Source organism: Ruditapes philippinarum, unplaced genomic scaffold (genome assembly GCF_026571515.1).
Source record: "Ruditapes philippinarum isolate M1 unplaced genomic scaffold, ASM2657151v2 ctg9539_1_1_1_1, whole genome shotgun sequence".
NCBI classification, from domain to species: domain Eukaryota; kingdom Metazoa; phylum Mollusca; class Bivalvia; order Venerida; family Veneridae; genus Ruditapes; species Ruditapes philippinarum.
In genome coordinates, this window is record NW_026865112.1 from 6,357 (window position 1) to 31,550 (window position 25,194).

The window sequence follows — 25,194 nt, forward strand, 5'->3', positions numbered from 1 at the left end:
AAGGTATTTTTTATAAAAAATAAGGATAGATTGATGAAAATATGGTTCGTTACTTTAACTTTGTTTCTATGTCAAGAAATGTTGCTGCTTGCCTAGTAGAACAAACTATTTGTTTCTTTGCTCTTCTTTAATTCAAATATAGGAGTTATACTTTAAATCTGCCGTCATTAAAATCGTATTTGAAACTTTAAGAACAAAACATTATATTTTTCTGGTCCTTCGGAATCATTGATGCCAGCACTATTAATTGTTGAGAATTGAGTTCCGCCCAAGCCGGTGCTAGGGGGCGTGAGGGATGTTGCACTTATTCATTATAACTCATGTACAGACTCAATCAAACCGAGTCTGCAATTTTCATGAAATTTTGTTGTGATTAATGCTTCCGAGGGATCACTTTGTTTCCAGATTTTTAGTATCTCTTGAAACCTTAATAAAATGCAATATGGAGAATCTGTACATTTTAACTGTTTCTGTTAGATAATAAGAAAACTGATATTGGAAATACATTTTATATGTTAATGAAAAGCGTGTACCAAGATATATAAGTAATAAAGAATTTGACAAAAGTACATTTAAAATGATTAAAAACAAAACACGTCGTTATTAAAAGTATTAAAGTTGTGCATTACAATTTAAATGTATAATATGATCAATAAATAAAATATTGTGAAGATTTTGAATGAACCTTGTAAGATTTGCATGGCTTCAATCATCAGATATATCACACACAAATTTCTTCTTGAAATGATGATGATTTGTAAGACTCAAACAATTAACTAGCTGACTGTAAAATCATTACTGCGCAAAGTTCTCAATTAACTAGCTTACAGTGAAAAATTATTGCGCAAAGTTTTTTTTTACAAGTGTAGCAAGTGTACACACATTTTGTTGGGTTAATGAGTAGTGTTTAAATGACTGTATGTGTCATCTCCATCATGAAGGTTCTTTTTACAATCTTTGTTTACATCCCCATTATCGTTTTCTTGATTATCAGTTACACCATAAATATTGTCTGTTTTGTTATTTTTCAAGAGGTTTCTGCTGATGTGATTATATGTGTCTTCATCATTTCCGTTTAATTTTTTGGGGGATTCTTTATCACATCCTGTATCACGTAACGCTTTCAGTTTTATAGCTGCTTTTTCGGTTGTGTCGTAAGTGTCATCAGCTTTTGTGCCAAAAGTTTTATTTAAATGTAATGTATTATAATCATCGTTTATTTCTGTTTCCTCTTTTCTGAAATCTGAGATGTCACCATCTGTATGAGATTCCCTGGAGCCAGGTTCCAGGACGAAATAAGTATGTCCGTAATTACCATTTCCTACGTCAAGATCTGGTTTAACATCGACATTATGATTGTCTTTAAGTTCACTTATTTGTTCGTAATCATCAACTGCTGAGTCGGAATTTTTCAGCTTATTTTCAGCGGGAATTATATCGGATATTCTTTTTGATAGATTATCCAGTGCAGAACCTTTGGTGCATATGCCTTGCAATTTCCCTCTGAAATTCAATAATTGTAGAAAATAAATCAAATTCGAAAAATAATTAGGAAATATATCGATTTAAGTACCTACTTGTAGAATAATACATAACTTGATTTCAAATGTGCTGGAACATTTCACAATGGGCGGTAGGCCTGAGTGATTAATGCGAATCATTTAAACGAAAGACCGTGCATTATAACTCAAAGCGCAAGACAAAAATATGTTTCCATTTTTACATGCTAGTAATTAAAAGAAAATTGATATATGTATGTTTAACTCAATTGAGCGGAGAACTATAGAGCTACTTCTTTCGGAGGTATACGGTAAATCGCTCTTTCGCTAGCTCTATCGTTTACCAGGCGTGTTTACATGAAGTTACTCCTTTAAGGTATTTTCATGTTAACAGTTGACGAGATACGTGATACAGGTATCACAAATTTTAGGCTGTTTAAAGCCTTTTATAGATTACACAAAAACGAGAATCACGAGCTAAATAGAAAATATAGTTTATATTGCATAACATATTGACACATCCTCGTCATAGGCACTCGGTTCCACAATATTCTATGATTTTAATTTCTTTAAAAAAAATTTAGTTTGTATATAAAATACCAATCTCCACGCAGTGATCTCCCCTTAATTATTCGGCGTAGATCTCTGCCACCAAGGTCCGATATATCAGAATTTCTGATATACTATTTTTTTTTCAAAAATTGTTTTATCTGCTGCTTTTATCTATCAGATAAGTTTTTTTCTCATTTATTTGACGACGTTTATGAATAAATAACTAATAATATGAATATTTAGAAATAATTTTAAAAATTACGAGAATACTTTCTACCGAGACAATATTTTGATATTTTATATTTTTTAGCTTTTAAATGTATTTTTCGTTATTTTGTATACTTTTTATAATTTTTTGAAAAACTATATCGAACGTAAGCACTAAAAATTAAAAATAAGACAGAAAGAGCAAAATGACGTTAGATTTTCTATGTAACGGTCGATATTTACATTCGAATTTCGACGTGACGTTATGTGACTTTCATCATCATGTGACGTCTTTGAAGGCAGTGATTACAATTCTGCCAAGGGGGAGGTAGTCACTGTGAGGAGTTTGATAAAATACTACAAGGTTTCGCAGCCGCCATGTTTTAACGGAAGTGTATTGACTGGTTTACAATTTAAAAAAATACTGGCTTTCGCGTTACTTTTTAAAGAATATTATCGATGCGGATACCACGGCGAAATAGTCAATAACTGTGTTAACCATATTAGCCAATTCATCGAATCGGGAATTAGTGTTTATAGTTGAAAATTGTATACCAGTCAACGCACTTCCGTTGCGTTAAAACATGGCGGCTGCAAAACCTTGTAGTATTTTACATATACAATTTATTTTTTTTTATTCACGGATTTGAAAAGATTGTGAGCTTTGAATCCTAGTGCCTATGACCGTGTATAGTATGAATAAACAATCGATCACCCTGTCTGTTTGATAGCGGCATAATGAAGTGTGATTGAATGTGTAAAATTGCTGCGAAAGAAGGTCTCAAAAAAGGAAGGGAAATATTTTCTTGTTGCCAAATTTAATTAACATTCATTCAAAATTTGAGTAATTATAAATGTTTATTTTTACCTTCTTTTTAATGTTATAATTGTAACAATAACTGCCACTATGATAACAGCTACAACTGAAATGCTGACTGGGACACTGACGTCAGAACCTGTAAACAAATATATATGAAATAACCACGTACACCTCATGGCGAAGGAAAATATATACATTGAACGTACTCATAATTCTCATTTGGCAAATATGTCATTCAGATACATACATTATATAATATATTTATTCGTGTTTGTACAATGTGCAAGGTCCATTATGCACCAGAAATGCTTTTATTTTTATTTCTCAAACGTTTTTGTTTTATTTGTTTTTACTTTTTTTTTTGTGGCTTGTTAAATTTCAAAAAAGCTACCCATTGGGCAATAAACTGAACCATCTTTTGCTTCTGTTGCTTCGTTGCTTCTTGGAAATTAGTAAAGCTAGTATTTTGTATAGAAGTAAAAATTCTATCTTGTTTACATTTTGCTACTTTTATGAGAAAAAACTTTTACATTCAACGCATTTGTCTTCAGATGATAAGCACTGTACATATTTTATCAGTGTTCACTTACTTTCTGATATAATTGTCTCAGATATTGACTGCAAAGGTTCTGAACTATTCGTAATACCATCGTTCACTGAAGATGTGGAGGATGTATGAGCAGTGGTAATCGATGAAGATTTGATTGGTAATGATGAAGTATTTCTTGGTGTGGTACCATTATCTGCATTTGATAGTAGAAACGAATAATCACTGTAGTCATTTCCATCGTTCAAGTTATGTAAAGGTCTTTCAACGGTAAAACTATCGTTCACAATATATTACAAAACATATTATGTTTACGGAATTTACCATTATTGATAAGAAATAAGGATTTAAAATGACACGAAGAAACGTATTTCTAACGTTCAATAAATGTGCTGATGACTCTTTTAAAAATAAAAGTCAAATGCTAAGGAGCAGAGGGAGACAAACCAATTGATAAATAAATATTTCAATTTTACTATAATTATGCATATTTTAATAGTTCATTTACAGGCTATATTTCCAATTATTCACTTTAAATGATTGTTACATATTTGTGAATATTACCTAGTGGTAGTCTTGTAGTTTTGGTCGTTGATGTCTGTGTGGTTGATGTCCGTATTTGTTCACTGGTGGGATTTGTTACTGTCTCTGAATCTGAGATCATTTGACAAAACAATAAGAGGGAAAGCAGGTTAGTCATTATATTAAGTGAATCACCTACAAGGTCATTGTAAAAGGATAGCGGCATATGTATAGATCATAGCTTATACATCTTTTAATTTCATATACTCCCTTCAGAAATTGTGTCACCAAAACATTTTCCAAATGACTCATTAAAGCTAGGTTATGACAGATTTTATGATAATCATAATAACCGTTTTTTTTTTAGCTGCTGGTATTTTTTATTATTTAATCATTAAAATATCTAAAAAGTTTAAGAAGTATAAATATGGTTTCTTGATGATGCTGTTGCGAAACTAAAAATCAGGCTTAAGTTTTGCTGGCAAAGATATAACTGTCAATCACCAATTAATCGTGACGTATTTATAAGTCAGGTGAACAATTATTAAGTTTACATGCAGGTATGAATCAAAATGTTGATAACAAAGGCTGTGTAAACTAATGTGATATAGTGTCTACAATACCATTGATGTGATTGTTAGACATAAATTATTTGTATGGCTTTACTCAACTGTAATTTTGCAGCATTGTTATTATTCCACCTAATTGTGTTAACAATTATTGACGTCCTTTGTCTGTGAATATTATAATACAATATTCATCAGTTAAAACACTTTTTTATGAGTTGGGTCAAAAAGGGTTGAATTTAAAAACAGTGAAAAAACAAAATTGACACATTTCACAAAATTACCAAAGTATCACACACCGATGTAAAAAGAATATCCACATTTTAACTCACGCTACGCATTCGTAAAGATACTGCATTAAAATACTGCATTTTGCCCTCTGATCGGTGTGAAATTTAACATTTTCACACTCACAACAAACAAAATCCTCTTTGATTTCAATAAATAATTGTCAAAAAGATGGAATGAATGTACAGTCTTATGAATGTTTAGTCTATCGAACTCCTGTACATTGTATCTTACTAAAATAAGCGAACATTTGTGCCAAACATACATTCTACCGATAAAGCAATCGACAATTTGTATTTTATGGTTCAGAAGATCCAATGTACAAGAAAAATTTACAACCAATGAAAGCGTTATCAATTTCTCATTCATGTCTATATTTGTTCTACAATCACCATCATGAATATACAAAACTCAAATGTATAGTTGTATTGTTGTGTACAAGTAAAATTAAACTTACCTATTTGAAACAGATAGCGCTTGTTTGAACTAGTTTTATTGAAAAGTAAAAATGTAACGCTTCCACGTTTAGTAATATATCCATATTTCACACTGTTATCTTTACTGATTGCATTTGCTTTCTCTGAAATTAAACGAAATGATTTGGAAAATAATCATGTCGGTTATCTTTTATAATACATTATCTAAAATTTTAAGTTTATGATTCTCCATAGGTAAAAAAATAAATAAATATTGGGGTGAAATGGTACATTATTGAAATTATTTTGATAAATCAAAAATATAATCAAAATTATCTTGTGTTTACGACGTTTTATTTTCTTGTAACTGGTATAAAGGAAAAAAAAAGTTTGTTGATGATGTTGTATATTTTATAATACGTTGTACTATGGGCCTGATTCAAATTCATTCGAATGATATAGAACGTGTATTTTACTCGTATATATCTGTATGTATCTACAAGTTGCCAAGTATACATGTACACGTTTAGTGCTTAAAGCTTCAAAATATATTCATAAGTTTCCTACATAAACTAATGTAAATAAACCTATCCCTTGGGGATTTTTTACTTCTTTTATGTAATCGTAGTCCGTCAGGCATGGTTACTACCAAATATGTAATATCTTGGCAATTTCAAAATCAGATTTATGTGTAAACCATCATTTTTAAGTCTATGTACATTAAAAGGTTCAAAGGGATAGATAAATAAAACATTTTAAGTGAATTTCTTAGCTTTGTATTGCTGTTCCGATCAAAGAATCTTTCTTTTAATATTAATGTACATAACTTTGTGTGATTACCGAATGGTCTTGTGATTCTGAAGAAGATTTTTAAAAGATTATTTAAATATAACTCACCATTAAATTTATATATCACATCACTGCGTATAACATTTGTCGATTTTGGAGTTAAAGTTGGTGAATTAAATATGCCATGAAAGTTGATTGCAGAAAAATTGCTTACAAAACAAGTTTTCACATAATGCCTCCAAAAAAAGAACTGTGAACTTGCATGAAATACTGGCTCGAAAGACTCACCTGGAAAATTAAAATGACAAAAATTTTATTTGGTGAAACTTTGAAAATATAAAAACATATATATCTCTCAAATATGTTAGAGATATACATGTACTTTCTATTCTTTCTTTCTAATCATTTCTTTTAAAAAAATTAATGGCACCATTGTATTCACACTGTGATTAAAACGTGGCACACGTTCTTTGTGTGCATTGAAAGATGATTTATTTTTACATTTAGAAAGATACTCTACATGTATAGGGCAATAATTTTACAACTGTCTGCCGTATAAAAGTTCGATATGATATTCTTTCTCTCTACTTTTTCAGTTTTCAGGGACGCACTCTTCATATTTGTTTTAGCCTCTTTTTCGGGTTCAATTGATGAAGTTGTAACCAAATGATCATTTTGTGTCCGGGAACTTTGTTCGGCTATTTCACAGGCGTGATCGTGTTCTTCAGTTGGATGTTTCTTTTCAAAACAATTGGTGATTGTTGCATCCATCTCGTATCAATTGCGGTTAAGCAGATATCGTCTGGGCGCATACAATGTTAACATCGATTTATTGTAGTGTATTAGAAGCGTCTACGGATACGTCACGCGAATCGAAATTGAACGGAAAGGACAGTTTTAACAATAGATACGGACATATTATTTAGAGCTCGCGGAATTTTCGAGTCTCGCATTTTTCAATTACAACTCGCGTTTTTACGAATTAGCAAATGCCATATTCAATCCACGAGGAATAATCAGTATCTTCAAATGCCAGATTTAAGCATAATTTATTTTCAAGGGATATCTTCGAAAAACGAAGTGGTCGTATAGTAAAGATGTTTGATTATTAACTTCCCAATAATTATTAAAATCATTCTTTTAAAGTATTGGAATGATGTGTTACAATTTCTACAAGCATTCCGGGAAAAGAACGAGAGCTACATAGGAAATATTTGCAAGGAACCCGATCTGTGTTTATTACTATAAAATTGAAAGACATTACGAAAGATTAGCAAAGAACATTAGCGGTGATCCAATGTTGCCGAAAATAAATGTTACTGGATCATCCGCTATGGTAAATGATACTGAAAATGTGAATGCAACATTGGAATTTAATAAATAATTACATCCTTATCTCTATGTTATAATAATGTAGTTCAACTTCTCATACATCCACATAATTATCATGAAATAGGCAATAGCCCTATACTGCAGAATTTTCTTTTTAATTTAAGCAACATAGTTGCTCATTTATTTTCGCCGTCTTTGTGGAAAGTTGGGTCGGGGAACAATCCACCACTTCCACTCACAATATTATCTATCCCAAGTAAGGAACATACAAAGTTATGTTAAAAAATTATAGTGATTTCAACATAACAACTTCAAAGAAAACATACGTAATCATAAACACAATATATAATGTTGAAAAGAAAAAAAAACATTCCATATAGTATTCAAAATGGGTTTTTTATATAACATAAATTTTGTTTCACAAATCTTGATAAATATTTTCTAGTTAAAGCTAACTGCCATATTTCGCAAATTATATTATTTTTGACTGTACAAATTCATATATTTAGTGTATACATTCAATACTAGTGTATAACTAGCTTACAGATTTACACCCTTTATCCTTAATTATTATTGCCAGACTTTTTTATGCTCCCCTTTCATAAGGATATATGGCTTAAAGATTGTTCAGCACGACATTATTGTTGTGTTTGTGGTACTTCTAGTTCTTACTTTTTGGCATTTTTTAGTTGGGTAATTCAAATATTTTTCGCCTTATTTAGCACATATATTTATTGTACATTGGGAAAAGACTTCAATAAGCATTAGGTTGCTTCCAGTCTAATCCTTTTCTTGTTTTGATTGTAAATATCATGTATGTAAATATGCTTATGTGAGAAAGAATAAAATATGTTTAAACCAAATATTCCTGCTTGAATAATGTTGAATCACCCCTAGGATATGTTGCTTTCTTTTTAAATTTGTCTTCTGACGTCATATCTGTGATATGCAGGCTCCATAACTTCTGATCCCCTTTCAAAATTCCATTTTATTTAGTTCCGCCCATTGTTTTCTCGTTTAGGGCATACGCATTCTTTTACTTCGGGACCATACGCCGCTTTTCATGGAATGGCACGAAAGTGTCACATTGAAGGTTCCATGAAAACCGCCGTATGAACACACCTGCAGATGTTTTAAAATTCAAAATTTCACCATTACCATGATTAAATGTGAAATTCTGCTTAACCCGGTGCTAGGGAGCGTGAACGGTAACTTGAACTTTCCATTACCGTCCATGAACAGGCTCAATCAAACCGAGCCTGCAACATTTTCAATTTTGTCTTCTGTAGGGATTCTTTATTTCTCTCTATTTGTCTATTTGCATTTGTCTGTCATTCGGTCCGTCAGTCTATTGGTCCGTTGGTCCGTAGACCAAATGTTTTCCGAGTTATAGTTAGAGAACGTTTAGGCCTAGGATCTTTGACCTTGTATGTAAAAACGGTTTCCGATCAAAAACTTAAGAACGCTTACGCCTAGGAACTTCAAACTTGTTACGGTGATTGTTCATGACCTGCAGATGACCCCAGATGATTTTGGGGTCAAAGGTCAAGGTCACATTGACCTTGAAGGTAAAAACGGTTTCCGATCAATAACTACAGAATGTTTAGGCCTAGAAACTTCAAACTTAGTACGGTGATTGTTCATGACTAGCACATGACCTTTAAAGATTTTGGGTCAAGGGGTCAAATGTCAAGGTCACATTGACCTCATAGGTAAAATCCTTTTCCGATGTAAACTAAAGAACGCTTAGGCATAGGAACTTCAAACTTGGAACGGTGATTGTTCATGATCAGCATATGGCCCCTACTGATTTTGGAGTCAATGGGTCAAAGGTCACGTTGACCTTATAGGTAAAACGGTTTTAAATCAATAACTAAAGAACGCTTATGCCTAGAAACTTAAAACTTGGTATAGTGATTTTTAATTAGTAGCAGATGACCCCTTTTAATTTCGTGGTCAAGGGGTCAAAGGTCAAGATCACATTAACCTTGTAGGTAAAAACGGTTTCCAATCAATAACCGGACAACCCATAAGCTGTTGGCCTTCAAACTTCGCAGCTGCATAAAACTTGACCAGTAGATGACCCCTATTGACTTTGGGGTTAAAAGGTCAAAGGTCAAGGTCAAAATGACCTTGTATGAAGAAACCGTTTCCGATCAATAACTTGACAATCTATCGGTTGTTGGCCCTCGAACTTTGTAGGTGCATTGGTCTTGGCAAGAAGATGACCCCTATTGATCTTGGGGTCAGGGGATCTCAGGTCAAGGTCGTATTGACCTTGTATGTCAAAACGGTTTTCTATCAATAACTGAACAACCCATGGACCCTTGGCCTTCAAGCTTTACAAATGCATTACTTTTGGTCAGAAGATAACCTCAGTGGAATTTGGGGTTAAAGGTCAGAGGTCAATTTCACACAGATGCATTGGTCTTGGCCAGTAAATAACCCCTATCGGTTTTAGGGGCAAAAGTTAATGTCATTTTGACATTGTATGTAAAGACGGTCTTTGATCAATAACTTTACAACTCAAGTTGCCTTGGTTGAATTTTTTTATTAAATAAAAACTGCTTTTGGTATACACATTTCAAGGCCACATGTAATATAACAACTTGGCTGTCATTAATGTGGCCTACATGATTCATAAAATTTATGCATATGTTATTTGGTAAGATATGTGATATTTTTGTCTAAAAATTGCTGCACGCATCCATTGCCGTCACAATTACCTTTTTTTTAGTCAGACTTTGCAGAATATAGTAACTTAATATTCTAGCAATTGTCGGACATTATTTACTTCAAGGAATTCATTTACAGCTGTTAACATACCTCTATATGGTTTACTGGTTATAACTTTAGAGACAGAACATAATACATGTAGCTATATAGGGCATCTCTCCAGAATGGATTAATATCTAAATGGAGAATTGTTTTAATATAATCAGACCCATACTTAGAGATATAGTTTACATACGGACATAAACTATCCACTAACAATCTGAATTTGTTATTTAAACCGGAAAGCCTTCTTTCTAAGGAAATATTTTGAATCTATCATTTTTAATCTTTCAAACTTGTAGTCATGGGTAATATTCCTTTTGGCAGAATTATTCAATATCAATTTGAGGAAAATGTTCAGTATGGTATTAATTTTGGCCAAGAGTAGAGTTGGTAATAAAACTAAAAAATAAATGATTTAATTTTGCAAAAGCAAGATTTCATAACAACCAGCTTTCCCATTTGGAATACTACTCTTTTAAACCAGCTCGCAAATAATCTCTTGATTTCTTCAATTTTTAAGTCAAAGTTGTATAATTTCAGTTTAATGTGTAGTAAATTTAACATCTAAAACTGTAAAAACTTTGTTTCACGACATATTATAATCTGTTCAAAGAATAATATATCCTTTTTTCAGATCCAAACCAAATCACTTTTGTTCTGTCTACATTAATATTAAGGCCAGAGATTCTAAAATAAAATGTTAATGTTTATTAACAGTGTGTTCTTAAGAGATTTTCTTGTACCATTCAAAAACAAACTAGTGTCATCATATTGGAAAATCTTTTCCACAGATTGTTATACCCTAAAGGGCCTTAATATTTTTATTGTTTCTGATCCTGACTGAAAGAATTTCAGCACATAGAATGAACAGGTAAGGCGATAGAGCATCTCTGTAATAAGAACAATTCAGACATATGTCCATTTACAATGGCACAGGATTCAATATTGGTATAAAACGTTTAATTCAGGTTTTTTGATAGAATTGCAACAATTGAAAAAGTCTAAATCTTGGTACATAAAGTTCCAGGAGACAGTATCAAATGCCGCAGCAAAGTCAATTAAAAGTTATAAACCAGACATATTATTTTTTCTGTGTAAAAAAGCAGATTATATAACATTCTAATATTTGCCATTAGTCGTCTGCCCAGTAAGAATCCAGTTTGGTCTTCATTTATAATATTAACTGGAAAAAAATTAATCCGAAAAGCGATGGAGGCAAGGCATTCTTATCAGCAACATTTAGTAAACAAGTTAATCTCCAACTTTTTAAAGTAAAGTTTCTCTTAATTAATTTTGGGTAAACAGGTTATGACTCTATGTTTCTGTGTAATTGATAATTCTCCTATTGAGAATGCATAATTTATTGACCTTACTAAAAATGTACAAAAAAATCATTAAAAAAATTCCGCTGTGAAACCAATTTTTTCAGGACTAGTATTATTAGACATACGTTTTTATGAACTTAACATTTCCGTATATATCAGAGCTCCCTCAATTTCTGTTATTTTAGGAACATTTAAAATCACTTAGTGTTTCATTTAAAGATGTATTTTCAGTTTCTTTCACTTTGTATAAATGTTCATAGTGTAGTTTTGTTTCAGCAAGAATATTATCTTGTGTTTTAAAATTTCACCTATTATAGATTAAAGTACCCATAAATTTGAAACATAATTTCTGTTTCCGAGATTGCAAAAGTAACGAGTAAGTTTTTTTTCCTTCATGTATCCATTTAGCTTTGGATCGAATGAAAATTCAATCCATCCATCCATTTTTTCTGTCTTAAATCAGCAAGCTATCTTTCTTTACTTTTTAATAGTTCATAGTTTATATTTGTTTCTTTTTCAAAAAATTGATTTCTTTTAAAAGTTTTTCCTCTTTATTTATTTCTGTTTTTTTTTTTTCTTATGTGAAGCATAACTTATTGTTTTTTCTTCTAATATTTAACAGCAAGGTCTAAAAACCTGATTATTAACATTACATCTTGTTTCTTAAAGAGGCATATTTTCTATATCTGATACATCTACTGAATACTGTAGTTTTGTGTAGGTTTTGTTGTTGTTGTTGTTGTTTTTCTCACTTCATTTAGTATGTAATTTTCTTCTCTTAGGAGGGAATTATAAACTTTCCAGTAAGACCGTATTTATCAGAATTTGCAATCTAAAAACACAATTTGTTATCATGGCAATGTTACCTTTAATTCTAAATGTTTATAAATGACCAAGAAAAATGTCTGAAAACAGAAAAGCATAGAAAAGAAAACGTCAATAGATTGAAATCATATAGCTTTTATATGAAAGATAATAGATATTGCTTACCATTTTTGCATAGTTTCTGATCAGCTTCATCACATTCAGCCCAAAAGACTTCTTTATTCTGTTGAAAAACAAGACATTTGCCGCTATTCTGTATTGCAACATTTATATCTAAAAAGAAAATTACAATAACTACATAATTTATGACAATGTAGTCCATAAGTAACAGAACCAAAATAGAGAAAAACAGAATCACTAAAGAACGACAAAACGAAAAAAATGATAATGTAGCAGACTCATTCAAACCAAGCCTGTTTATTGACTATACTGGAGCATTCAAGTTACCTTTAATTTTAAACGTTTATAAATGATCAAGAAAAATATCTGAAAACAGAGTAGCATAGAAAAGAAAACGTAAATTGATTAAAGTCGTTTAAAAAATCGTTAAAAGTGATTAATAAACACTTCCTAGTACCGATCAAGCTAAATTTAACATTTAATTAGAAAAATGGGGACATTTTGACTTCAGAAACATCCACAGATGTGTTCATAGGAATCAATGTGAAACTTTCGTGCCAGTGTGGCACAAATTCGATGTTTTGTTGCAAGTAAGTGTTTGTTGTTACTGTTTTTTCTTCAAATATTGCTTATGTTATAAACACTATATATGTAGAAACAATTAATCATGATAGAGAAAACAATGTGCAGCCCTTACATTTACTTAAAAAACAAAGAATAACGCACTAACAAAAAATCAGTTTCAGAAAAAAATGAACAGTAACAAAATAAAAACAAAGGATATTATTTTATAATATATGAATATACAATTATTCGAATTATCAAGTACCCGTTTCAATCGCTCTATAAATTGACATATATTCCTTTCCACCCGCAATCCAATTTCCATCATAAGAAATATCACATTCAGGAAATTTTATCTCATCGTTTAGTATTACACTCAGACAAAAGCACTGCAATAACATGGAAAAAAGAAATTACAAAGAATCTTTCATAATACTGGCTCACCAGAAACAACTGCTCTTTAGTGTTGGAAAATATCCAAGTTCAATATTTTCTTATATTGAATTTGAGCACAGAATATGTTTAAACAATAATTTGAAGAAATGCCATATCCCTTCAGCTTAAATGGAGCCAATCAAATTAATATGAGCAAACTTGATAAAATACTACCCAAGAATGCTACAGACAAAGTTTGGTGATCATGTTTAAAGATTTTTTTCTATTTTAAGCTCTGTTGACTCCTGAAAGGGGGCAATAGAAATGACATGAGTAAATTTAATTGTGACTGTCATAAGGATGCTACAGACCAAATTTGAAGTAAATATGTCCAGCAGTTTCAGAGAAAAAGGCGATTGTTGACGCACGACGACGGACACCGGAGCACCCCCTTTGATACTAATAGCTCACTCTGAACCTTCGGTTCTGGTGAGATAAAAAGCAACCAAACAAATATTATCATCATAATAAAACGAAAAACCAATATACTCTTCAAAAAATAATTTCATTTTTACAAAGGCAAATCCATGTTTAGATTGATATATCATCGGCTGTCCTAAATTTGTTCATGTCCTAGAGTTTTAACTGAAAGGATATTTAAATAATCTGACAATTTTTTTCAACATAGAACGCTTGAACATTAGAAAAAAAGTGTCAATTATCACTGTTTAAATGCTTAAGGTTACGAATAATGGCCGCCTGCCGATACTTCTGATATATTTTGTATGTTTTTTAAAGAGCCTACCGTGCCATTATTTAATCCAATATGATTGTAATCATATTGTTTGCACACTGAAAAGCAGTTGCCTGGGGAATTCCTCTTTAATGTCAACCAGACCTTTGGTTCTGTATTTGTCAAACGACCACATCCTGAAATGAGTTTTATTTTATGTTTGAATTTTACAACTGAGATAACCTGTTGTATAACTATGGACAAACACAGGTAAAAAAGGTTTCTATGAAATTTAATCATGTTTGTTATTACAATTTTTGCAATAACAAACTGACCTGAGCCGTCTTTCAATTCTGATAAATTTTGTTAGCACCAATGAAATTATACTTCTATCTAGTATGTTCGTATTAAAGTTAAACCCAAGTTACACACATCCATTAGTAGGGTTACTCGTTAGGGTCATTTCGACATGCATATGACTTGAAACAACAAATGATGAAAAGCCAGAAGTACGATGATGAAATAACGAAAGCAGGATGATGAAAACGTGATATAATTTCGTGTTTCCAACATCGCACTTTCGATCTTACTCTACAATGGTTTCGTTATTTCAATATTTTATCATCGCGGTTCCGGCTTTTCACCATCGTGGTGTGCGTTTTTACTTTTCACTTTCGAAATTTTTATCACCGTGGTCTCCACTTTTGACCTTTATACTTTCGACTTTTCATCGTCGTTCTTTCGGTCTTACACTGTCGTAGTATTTTCTTCCTGTTTTGCATGTGCACATAGATCATAACTTTTGATTGCGATTTTAGAAAATATTTCATTTTTATTAAGGATACAATGGATCATGATGTTAGCATATGTTAAGTATATTCTGCGTTTTGCGTAATTTAAAAAAAAAAAAAAAAAAAAAAAAAAAAAAAAAAAAAACTACCAGTTACATCTTTCCAATGATTGTCATATGGGAATAACTGTGATGAAAACTCGAAGTAAAGATGGTGAAAAGTGGAACCCAAGATGATGAAAATCGAAAGTACGATGGTGAAATGTCGGATAAAAGAAACAGAGCAATCACTATGGTAAAAGGTTGAAAGTATGATGATAAAAACACGAAATTATATCAAGTTTTCAATATCATGGTAACGTTATTCCAACTTTGCACCATTGTATTTTCGTTGTTTCAAGCTATGTGTGTGTTACGATGAGAAAATGGGACTGTCAAAATAACCATTTTAGTCAGAAAAAAGAAACATAAATTTCTGCCATTTTGTTTTATTTTTTGTGTGCCCACCGATCTGTTAATTTCATCACAATTTTGTTTGGTAAACTTTATTTAACGTCATTATGACGTCATAACGTCATATCATCAACTTCCATGACTACGTCAGTGTTGTTATAATTAAGTTACTTTGTTGATTGTGAACAAACATTAAAGTGAAATATATTTATTTGGTGTTGGCTCAGCATTAATACGGTGTTTGATTTTATACGGTCAAATGACAGGACCAAATAAGAAGTAAGTCTTGAAAACGGTCGGCTTTCTAGTGAAGAGTTGAGCCTTCACAACGAAAAAAAGGCACTCTTAGAAAGGTCCTCTACCCTTGAAAGAAGCAAGTCTTAGCGATGTCCACTTCCAAGCAAAGAAGGTCCGCTTCATAGAAAGGAAGCAAGTCCAAGAATCGCAGCAAGTCTAAGAAGCATAGCTAGTCTAAAATTGCAGTAAGTCTAATACTGCCGCAAGTATTATACTGCAGCAAGTCCAACTGGCGCAGCAAGTCTAATTAGCGAAGCAAAACCAAGGAGTCGAGCAATTCACAAGTTCCGCTCGGAATATCAACTAAAATCAAGTGAAATTTGACAGAGACACATTACTTCGGTGATTGATCGGTAGCTTTTTAGCCAAATTGTTGAATGAACCGATAAAAATGTATTGAACACCGATATCGCTTACTGGTAAACTGCAATCTACCTTTTTACGTCTACTGGGGAAGATAGGTTTTATTGATGATAAATTATAAATTAGGATTTTTAAATTTATGTGAAAGTTAGCAGTGAACAGTGGGCTAAGCAAAAACGCATTACAATTTATGTAAAGAATTCAATTATCTTATGGAATACTTAGCTTATTTGGCGATCTAACGGGGCATTCCTAAATATAGTGTAAAATATGATCTGCTGGAGTGCTAAGCTGCCTTGGCAACCTGTCAGGGTATTCCAAAATATAGTGTATAAAATGCTTCGCTGTAATGCTCGGTTACCTAAGCAATCTAGCGGGGCTTTCTTAGATATAATACAAAATTGATCTGCTGAAATGCCGAGCTGGCAGATTAATCTTGCGGGGCATTTATAAAAATAATGTTATAAATTTTCTATTGGAATGACGAGCTCGCAGAGCAATCTAGCGGGACATTCCTAAAATTTTGTAAAAAGATCCTTAGCTTGAATGCTCAGTCCAGCTAGGCATTCTGAAATATAGAGTTAAAATGCTCTGCTACAATGCCCAGCTGACAGAACAAAATAACGGGGCATTCTTTTATAAAGTATAAAAATGGTTTGCTAGAAAGCTCTGCTGATCTTTGAAAAAAGATGAGATGGAATGGTCAGATGGCTAGGGAATCTAGCCAGGCATTTCTAAATATAGTGTAAAATGCTCTACTGGGAAGGCAATTTAGCAGGGCATTCCTTATTATAGTGCACGAAATACTCTGCACAATGATCAGCTAGCAAAGCAATCTTTCAGGGAGTTTGATTGGCAATGGAGATAATTTTTGAAGGGACCCTCAAAAATCTACTTCTGTGGACTACAACTCATTCTTGAACACTCGCAGACTTTCAGAAATTGTCGGTGCAAATGATGATAATGACATTTTTTTTCTAGGGACCGTCCAGAGTCCGTTTCGTTCGCGTGCGACTGATTCTGTGGCACTCGCAATTGCATTCTTCGAGGAATTTGGGGTGGCAATGGAGATAATGACATTTTTTTACTTCTAGGACCATCCAGAGTTTATTTGATCTGCAACTACTTCCCGGACACTCGCAGACTTTCAGGAATTTTTGGTGTCAATGAAGATAATGACATTTTTATTTGGACCCTCCACATTCCGTTTTTTTCGTGTGCAACTGATTTTTGTCATTAGAACTCTTGAGGGTCCCTAAAAGTAGAAAGTGTCAAAAAGTTTGCGAGTGCGCAAGAATCAGTCACAGACCAACAAAATGGACTCTGATTGACCCTTAGAGGTTAAAAATGTAATTATCTGCAATGGCTTTAAATATTCCTGAAACTCTGCTTGTGTCCCAGAGTAAGTCGCAAACCAACGAAATGAACGCTTGAGGGTCAATAGTAGTTTAAATATCATTTTCTCCGTTGCCACCTAAAATTTCTTAAAGTTTGCAAGTGCTCATTCGCAGACCATTGAGATGGACTTAGAGGGGTTCCTAGACGTTTAATAATGTCATTATCTGCATTGGCACTAACTATTTTTGAAAGTCTACGAGGGCCTAAGAATCAGTCGCTGACAAACGAAATGCACGTCTTGGGAATAGCTAGAGCCCAAAATATGTTATAAATCCATTTTTGTCTTTAGAACCCTTGAGGGTCCCTAGAAGTAGAAAATGTCAGTCAAAAAGTTTGTGAGTGCACCAGAATCAGTCGCAGACCAACAAAATGGACTCTGATTGATCCTTAGAGGTTAAAAATGTAATTATCTGCAATGGCCTTAAATATTCCTGAAACTCTGCTTGTGTCCCAGAGTAAGTCGCAAACCAACGAAATGAACGCTTGAGGGTCAAAATTAGTTAAAATATCATTTTCTCCGTTGCCACCTAAAATTTCTTAAAGTTTGCAAGTGCCCATTCGCAGATCATTGAGATGGACTAAGGGGGGGTCCCTAGACGTTTAATAATGTCATTATCTGCATTGGCACTAAATATTTCTGAAAGTCTACGAGGGCCTAAGAATCAGTCGCTGACAAACGAAATGCACGTCTGGGGAATAACTAGAGCCCAAAATATGTTATAAATCCATTTATTCCAAAATTCTTTAAATAGAGAGAAATAAAGAATCCCTAAAAAACGTACTAAACGATAAAATCAAACAAGAGGGTCATGATGGCCCTGAGTCGCTCACCATAAACAACTGCTTTTCAGTGTTGGAATGTCAATATATTCTAATATTAAATTTGAGCATAGAATATGTTTAAACAATAATTTGAAGAAATGCCATGACCTGGGGTATTTAGGCTTTAACTTAAACGGGGCTAATCAAATTAATATAAGCGAACTTGATAAAGAGTACCCAAGAATGCTACAAGCAGAGTTTGGTGATCATCCATCAATTGGTTCTGAAGAAGAAGCTGTTTAAAGGTTTTTCTATTTTTAGCTTTAGCAGCCCCTAAAAGGGGCCAATCAAATTAATATGAGCAAACTTGATAAAAGATTACCCAAAAATCCTACGACAAAGTTTGGTGATCATCCATGAATAAGTTCTGTAGGAGATGTTCAAACGCATTTCTATTTTTAATTTAAGCGGCTCCTAAAAGGGGCTTATCAAATTAATATGAGCAAACTTAATAAAAGACTACCCAAGAATGCTACAGGCAATTAAAGTTTGGTGATCATTCATCAATTAGTTCTGTAGCAAAAGACGTTTAAATGTATATCTATTTTCAATTTTGGCGGCCACTAAAAGGGACCAATGAAAAAAATATGCGCAAACTTGATAAAAGACTACCCAACAATGCTTCAGAAATGCTTCAGACAAAGTTTGGTGATCATCCATCCATTAGTTCTTTAGAAATAGACATAAAGGTAATTCTATTTTTAGATTTTGCGGCCCCTAAAAGTGGCCAATCAAATAAATATGAGCAAACTTGATAAAACACTACCCAAGAATGCTACAGGCAAAGTTTAATGATCATCCATCAATTAGTTCGGTAGGAGAAGATGTTTAAAGCTTTTTCTATTTTTAGTTCTAGAGACCCCTAAAAGGGGCCACTCAAAATAATATTAACAAACTTGATAAAAGACTACCCAAGAATGCTACAGACAAAGTTTGGTGATCATCTATCAATTAGTTCTGTAGAAATAGACGTTAAAAGGTTTTTCTATTTTTAGCTTTAGCGGCCCCTAAAAGGGGCCAATCAAATTCATATGAGCAAACTTGATAAAAGACTGCCTAAGAATGCTACAGACAAATAATATTATGATAAACAAGATCAACAAGAAAAGGCGGCGTTCAATGAACGCAACCCCCATATGACACAGCAACAAGAACCAATGGCTGGTATTACCAAAGTTTGGTAATAATCCATCCATTAGTTCTTTAGATGAAGACGTTTAAAGGTTTTCCTATTTTTAGACATAGAAACCCCTAAAAGGGGCCAATCAAACAAATATGAGCAAACTTGATAAAAGACTACCAAAGAATGCTACAGACTGGGTTTGGTGATCATAAATCCATTAGTTCTGTAGAAGATGTTTGAAGGTTATTCTATTTTTAGCTCTGCTGACCCCTAAAAGGGGCCAATTGGAATAACATGACCAAATTCAAGTGTGACTGTCACAAGGATGCTACAGACCAAATTTGAAGTAAATCTGCTTAGTAGTTTCAGAGACGAATACGATTGTTGACGCATGACGACGGACGATTGACGCCGGAGCATCCCCCTTTGATACTAATAGCTCACCCTGAGTCTTCGTCTCTTGTGAGCTAAAAATGTTGTAGACTCGGTTTGTTTGAGTCTGTTCATGGACGGTAATGCAAGTTACCGTCCAAACCCCTTAGCACAGGCTTAAACAGTATTCAACATTTAACATGAACTAGTAAAATTTGGACTTTGAAACACCCACGGATGTGTTTATATGGCGGTTATCATGAAACCTTCAATGCGGCACGTTCCATTCCATGAAAAGCGGCATAATTATGGCCCAGCAGAGCATTTTTACAGTATATTTTAGGAATGTACCGCTATATTGCTCTGCCAGCTGAGTAATTAGGAATACCCTAGTAAAGTGTTCAGTCAGATCAACATTCTAGCAGAACATTTTACACTTTAAGAAAGGAATGCCCTGCTAGAATGCTCTGTCAGCTAAGCATTCCAGCAGAGCATTTAACACCCTAATTTAGAATGACCCGCTTTATTGCTCTACTAGCTGAGCATTCTATTCGGGCTTGTTTACTCTATATTTCAGAGAGTGCTAGATTGTTAGATTCTTCTGCCAGCTCGGCAGCAATTTTAAAGAATGCCCTGCTAGATTACGTAGCCAGCTGAGCATTCTACTAGAGCATCTGTACACTATATATAGGAATGCTCTGATAGATTTTGCAGCCAGCTCAGCATTCCGGCAGAGTTTTTTATGTTTTATTTCAGAATACTCTTCTAAACTGCTTAGCCAGCTGAGCATTCCCGCAGAGCATTTTTCGAATTTCAAAACTTTAAAAATGCCTTGCTAGATGTCTTAGCCACCTCAGCTTAGCAGCTGTGCATACCAGCTGAGAATTTTTATACTATTTTCAGAATGCTTTGCCAGACTGCCTAGAAAGCTGAGCTTTATAACACTATTTTTTTTTGGAATCCCCAACTGCTTTGTTCTGCCAGTTCGGCATTGCAGTAGAGCATTTTTACACTATATTTAGGAATCCCCTGCGTTATTGCCTAGCCAGCTTAGCATACCAGCAAATAATTTTTACACTATATTTAGGAATGCACTGTTTAATTGCCTAGCCAACTGAGCATTCCAGCAAAACATTTTAAACAATTGTTTTGAATGTCCCACTGTATTGCCTTGCCACCTGAGCATTTTATAGATTTTTGTGTCGCCTCTACGGAGTAGTGGCGACATATAGGGATCACTTCTCCGTTGTCTGTCTGTCCGTCTGTCTGTCTGTCCCTCCGTCCGTCACAAAACTTGTCCGGACTACCCCTCATAAACTACTGGTGCAATTTCATCCAAACTTTACAGGAATGATCAGTACCAAGTCTAGTTGTGCATATTGTCAGCATTTTCCGGTTCAATGATTTTTGTCAGAGTTATGGCCCTTTAATAATTTTTATTTTTAAAGTTTGTCCGGACTAGTTCTCTTATACTACTAATGCAATTTCAATGAAACTTTACAGGATTGATCTGTAGCTCAATGCCTTGCGCATATTGCATGGGTTTTCCGGTTGAATGATTTTTGGCCGAGTTATGGCCCTTTGAAAAAAAGGTTTTTTTTTTTCTGTGTGTTGCCAGATACACAAAAGCTTGTCCGGACTCCTCCTCATAAACTACTGGTGCAATTTCATCCAAACTTTACAGGAATGATCAGTACCAAGTTTAGTTGTGCATATTGTCAGCATTTTCCGGTTTAATGATTTTTGTCAGAGTTATGGCCCTTTGATAATTTTTATTTTTAAAGTTTGTCCGGACTAGTTCTCTTATACCACTTATGCAATTTCATTGAAACTTTACAGGATTGATCTGTAGCTCAAGTCCTTGCGCATATTGCACGGGTTTTCCGGTTGAATGATTTTTGGCCGAGTTATGGCCCTTTGATAAAAAGGTGTTTTTTTCTGTGTGTTGCCAGATACGCAAAAGCTTGTCCGGACTACTCCTCATAAGCTACTGGTGCAATTTTATCCAAGCTTTACATGAATGATCAGTACCAAGTCTTGTTGTGCACTGTCCGTCTGTCTGTCCGTCTGTCTGTCCGTCTGTCACAAAATTTGTCCCAACATGAAATTGGCCATTATGAGGCGACACATGTGATTACTGATCGCTCTTGTTTCCTCTATATTTAAGAATGCAATGCCAGATTGCTCTGCCAACTGAGCATGTTTACTAAATATTTTGGAATGTCCCGCTAGATTGCTTAATAAGCTGAGATAATAAAGTTTTCCTCGCTATGTTGCTCTGTAGGCTAAGCATTCTAGTAGCGCATTTTTACCCTATATTTTAGAATGCTCTGCTGGACTGCTTAGCTTCCTTTAGGAATGTACTGTTAGATTGCTCTGCCACCGGCATTCCATCAAAAAATCTATAACGCCCTATTAACAAATGACCCGAGAGATTGCTCTGTCAGCTCGGTTTTTAGCAGAGCAATTTTATTCTATATTTGAGAATGTCTTGCTTAGCCAGCAGAGCATTTTTACACTTAATTTAGGAATGCCTTGCTAAATAGCCAAGACAGCTGAGTATTCCACTTCGGCACTTAAACACTATATTTTGGAATGCCTCGCAGCTGAGCATCTCAAGAGAGCATTTTTACACTAATTTTAGGAATGCCTTGGTAGATAGCCAAGACAGCTTAGTATTTCGTCACTATATTTTGAAAATCCCCTGCTAGATTGCTTCGCCAGCTTAGCATTATAGCAGATCATTGATTTTTATTTAAATAAAATGCCTTTTTGCTTAACTCACTTTTCATTGCTAACTTCTCACATTTTTTTAAATTGTTTGAAGATTCCCGATTTGCGGATATGTTATCAAATAATCGATTCTACGACCAATACGATATCACCGTTGGGCCACCGATAAGCAACCGATCAAGTTATACATATCACCAAACACTCCAGTTACACAGAGCCATCGGTGTTTGATCGGTAGTTTTTTAGCCAAATTATGGAGTAAACCGAAGGCAACGAATTTAACACCGATATCACCTATTGGTCACCTGTTTTCCAACTTTCAACTGCTATTGGGGAAAGATAAGTTTTATCGGTGAAAAATTACCGATTGGGGTTTTTAAACATTCTCGATCGGTGAAAATATTTTACAAATAACCGAAAGCAACCTTTATCACGAGATATGCAAGCTCTTAATCACCGATATCGCCAATCGGAAAAAAGACAACCAAATATGAATCACCGGCCATATCTGACGGAAAGTGTTTTCACAAAAAAAAAAACAGAAATAAAATCACGCATGACAACTGACCATAACAGCGAGTAAATTCAAAATTAAATGACCAATTGGGGTTCAAACGTCTGTGTGAGTTTGGCCCTCTTAGACTTAAGGAGGGTAATTAAAATGTCGTCTTTAGTCAGTTTTTAAGGTGGTTAATAATAATCCTTTTTGTGATCATCGTGTTATCATTGGTTTAAATGAATATGAAATATTATTTGTGCTTACCAATGTATTCAAATGCTGTCTCTTTCTTGAAATAACCAACCCAAGCGTCTTCATTTTGATTCAAGTCAGTTGTTATATTTACTTTAAATGATGAATTATCCACTTGTATGACTGGTGTTGCAAAATTCATTTTATTTTTTGCGTCATCCCACGAGAAAGTTTCGTTCGACAGGAAATAATTTGCTGAAACTGCCAAATATGTCATGTGAAAATAGTATCTCTAACATTTTCATGTATTACTTAATGTGAATAAGTTTAATTGTATATATTTAATTGCATGACTATAAACGTATGTTCATCTTTTACATAGTCTTCGGGTGTACATTTTGCAATATATATATATATATATGAAAGGAGTAAAGCGTTAATAAGCAAAACATATAAAACATTTCAAAAGGTATACAATCACAATGTTTTCATAGTCTTCTGGCATATCTTATTATTTCACAAACATAAGTCTAACAAATAGGAAGCCTCACAAAACTACTTTTTATCAGGTTTAACCATGATTTTGCGCATTTCCCGTTTTATCGTAGACAAACAAATATTATTCTTTCAATTAAGATCCACAGACAGTTATTCTACTGAATGTCACTCACATATGCAAAGAAGAACACGACTCACAAAACCTCAAGTCAAATAAGCAGCATATGTCATCTCGATTTGAATATATTCTTAAAAAATATATATATTTGCATTACGAGCAGCTTAATTTTACAGTTTATCATAATTATGAATAATGAATTTAAATGAATCATTATACAAACGCGTCCTTCATTGATATACATGTTAAAGAAATTTTATGACAGTACTTTATTTTGGTAGTTGTTTATTTTCTTTGTTTGTCATGTTATTAAATGAATTACTAAAAATATATTTCCAAAAAAGCAGTTATTGTATCATTGTAAATAGGAAACTTAACAAGAACATAACTTCATTGTATGGCATAAAATGCAAAGTCGCTGATTTTGGTAATTTTCAACATACCAAAAATAAGTCTTCACACTTCTTTCAATTAGGAATTATTCGAAAAAAAATTCGACATACAAAAATCTTTTAACACATAGTTTATGAGAAATTGTTTGAAGTAGGATTAAACATACTGGAATAAGTCTAAAAACTTAGTCTATGACGAGATATTTGAAGATGAGTTCAATATACCGAAAAGAATCTTAGGACATAGTTTATAGTTAATAGTTTTTAAGGATTTAACAGAAAATGCAACATACAGAAAAAAGGTCACAACACATAGTTAATGTGAAAGAAAACTAGGAAAAGACATATCCTTCCGTTTAATATGTTTTTGAATAACATTTTCACATCTAATTCAAATTACAACCTGATGTTTATCAGACTAAATGTAATTTTAAACAAGAGTATATTACCCATTTGAAAAAATGAGACGTGCCATGATAATTTAAGTGTCTAACATACAAATGTATGTAGAACTTCTACCCGTTCTCTGTTTAGATCTAGTTTAATTGTATTTTCTTGTTGCAACAATTCGGTAATTAATTTAAGCTTACAAAATTTTATATAAAGATTATTGAAATTATATATTACCATTAGCAGCCGTAATCCAAAGAAACATCCAACACACTCGTAATGTCCGCGACATTTTAAAACAAAACTTATTAAAATATCTACACAACCATACTCTGACTGCGTTCTTCGTCTTTTAAATGATTAGATAAAAATGTTTTCAAAACAGGTAATGATACGCTAAAACAAGGAAGTGAATAGTTTAAAAACAGTCGAAATAAATACCCCGACTGCTTTATCTGTACCCTCACGATAACAAAATATTTCAGTCGGCAATTAC

The 25,194-nt window shown here is 33.2% G+C and overlaps 1 protein-coding gene across 1 annotated transcript; it reads right to left on the bottom strand.

Moving 5' to 3' along the window:
• Positions 1-513: 513 nt before the first annotated feature.
• LOC132727858 (putative uncharacterized protein DDB_G0277255) lies at positions 514-25,178 on the bottom strand. The gene is made up of 11 exons (XM_060713445.1): positions 24,936-25,178; positions 23,373-23,561; positions 14,331-14,455; positions 13,416-13,539; positions 12,632-12,739; positions 6,315-6,494; positions 5,459-5,581; positions 4,190-4,279; positions 3,669-3,821; positions 3,127-3,214; positions 514-1,503 (listed from the first exon to the last, which is right to left on the bottom strand). The coding sequence occupies exons 1-11, from the start codon at positions 24,988-24,990 to the stop codon at positions 894-896; spliced, it is 1,845 nt and encodes a 614-aa protein (XP_060569428.1). The 5' UTR covers positions 24,991-25,178; the 3' UTR covers positions 514-893.
• Between the last annotated feature and the right edge of the window lie 16 nt (positions 25,179-25,194).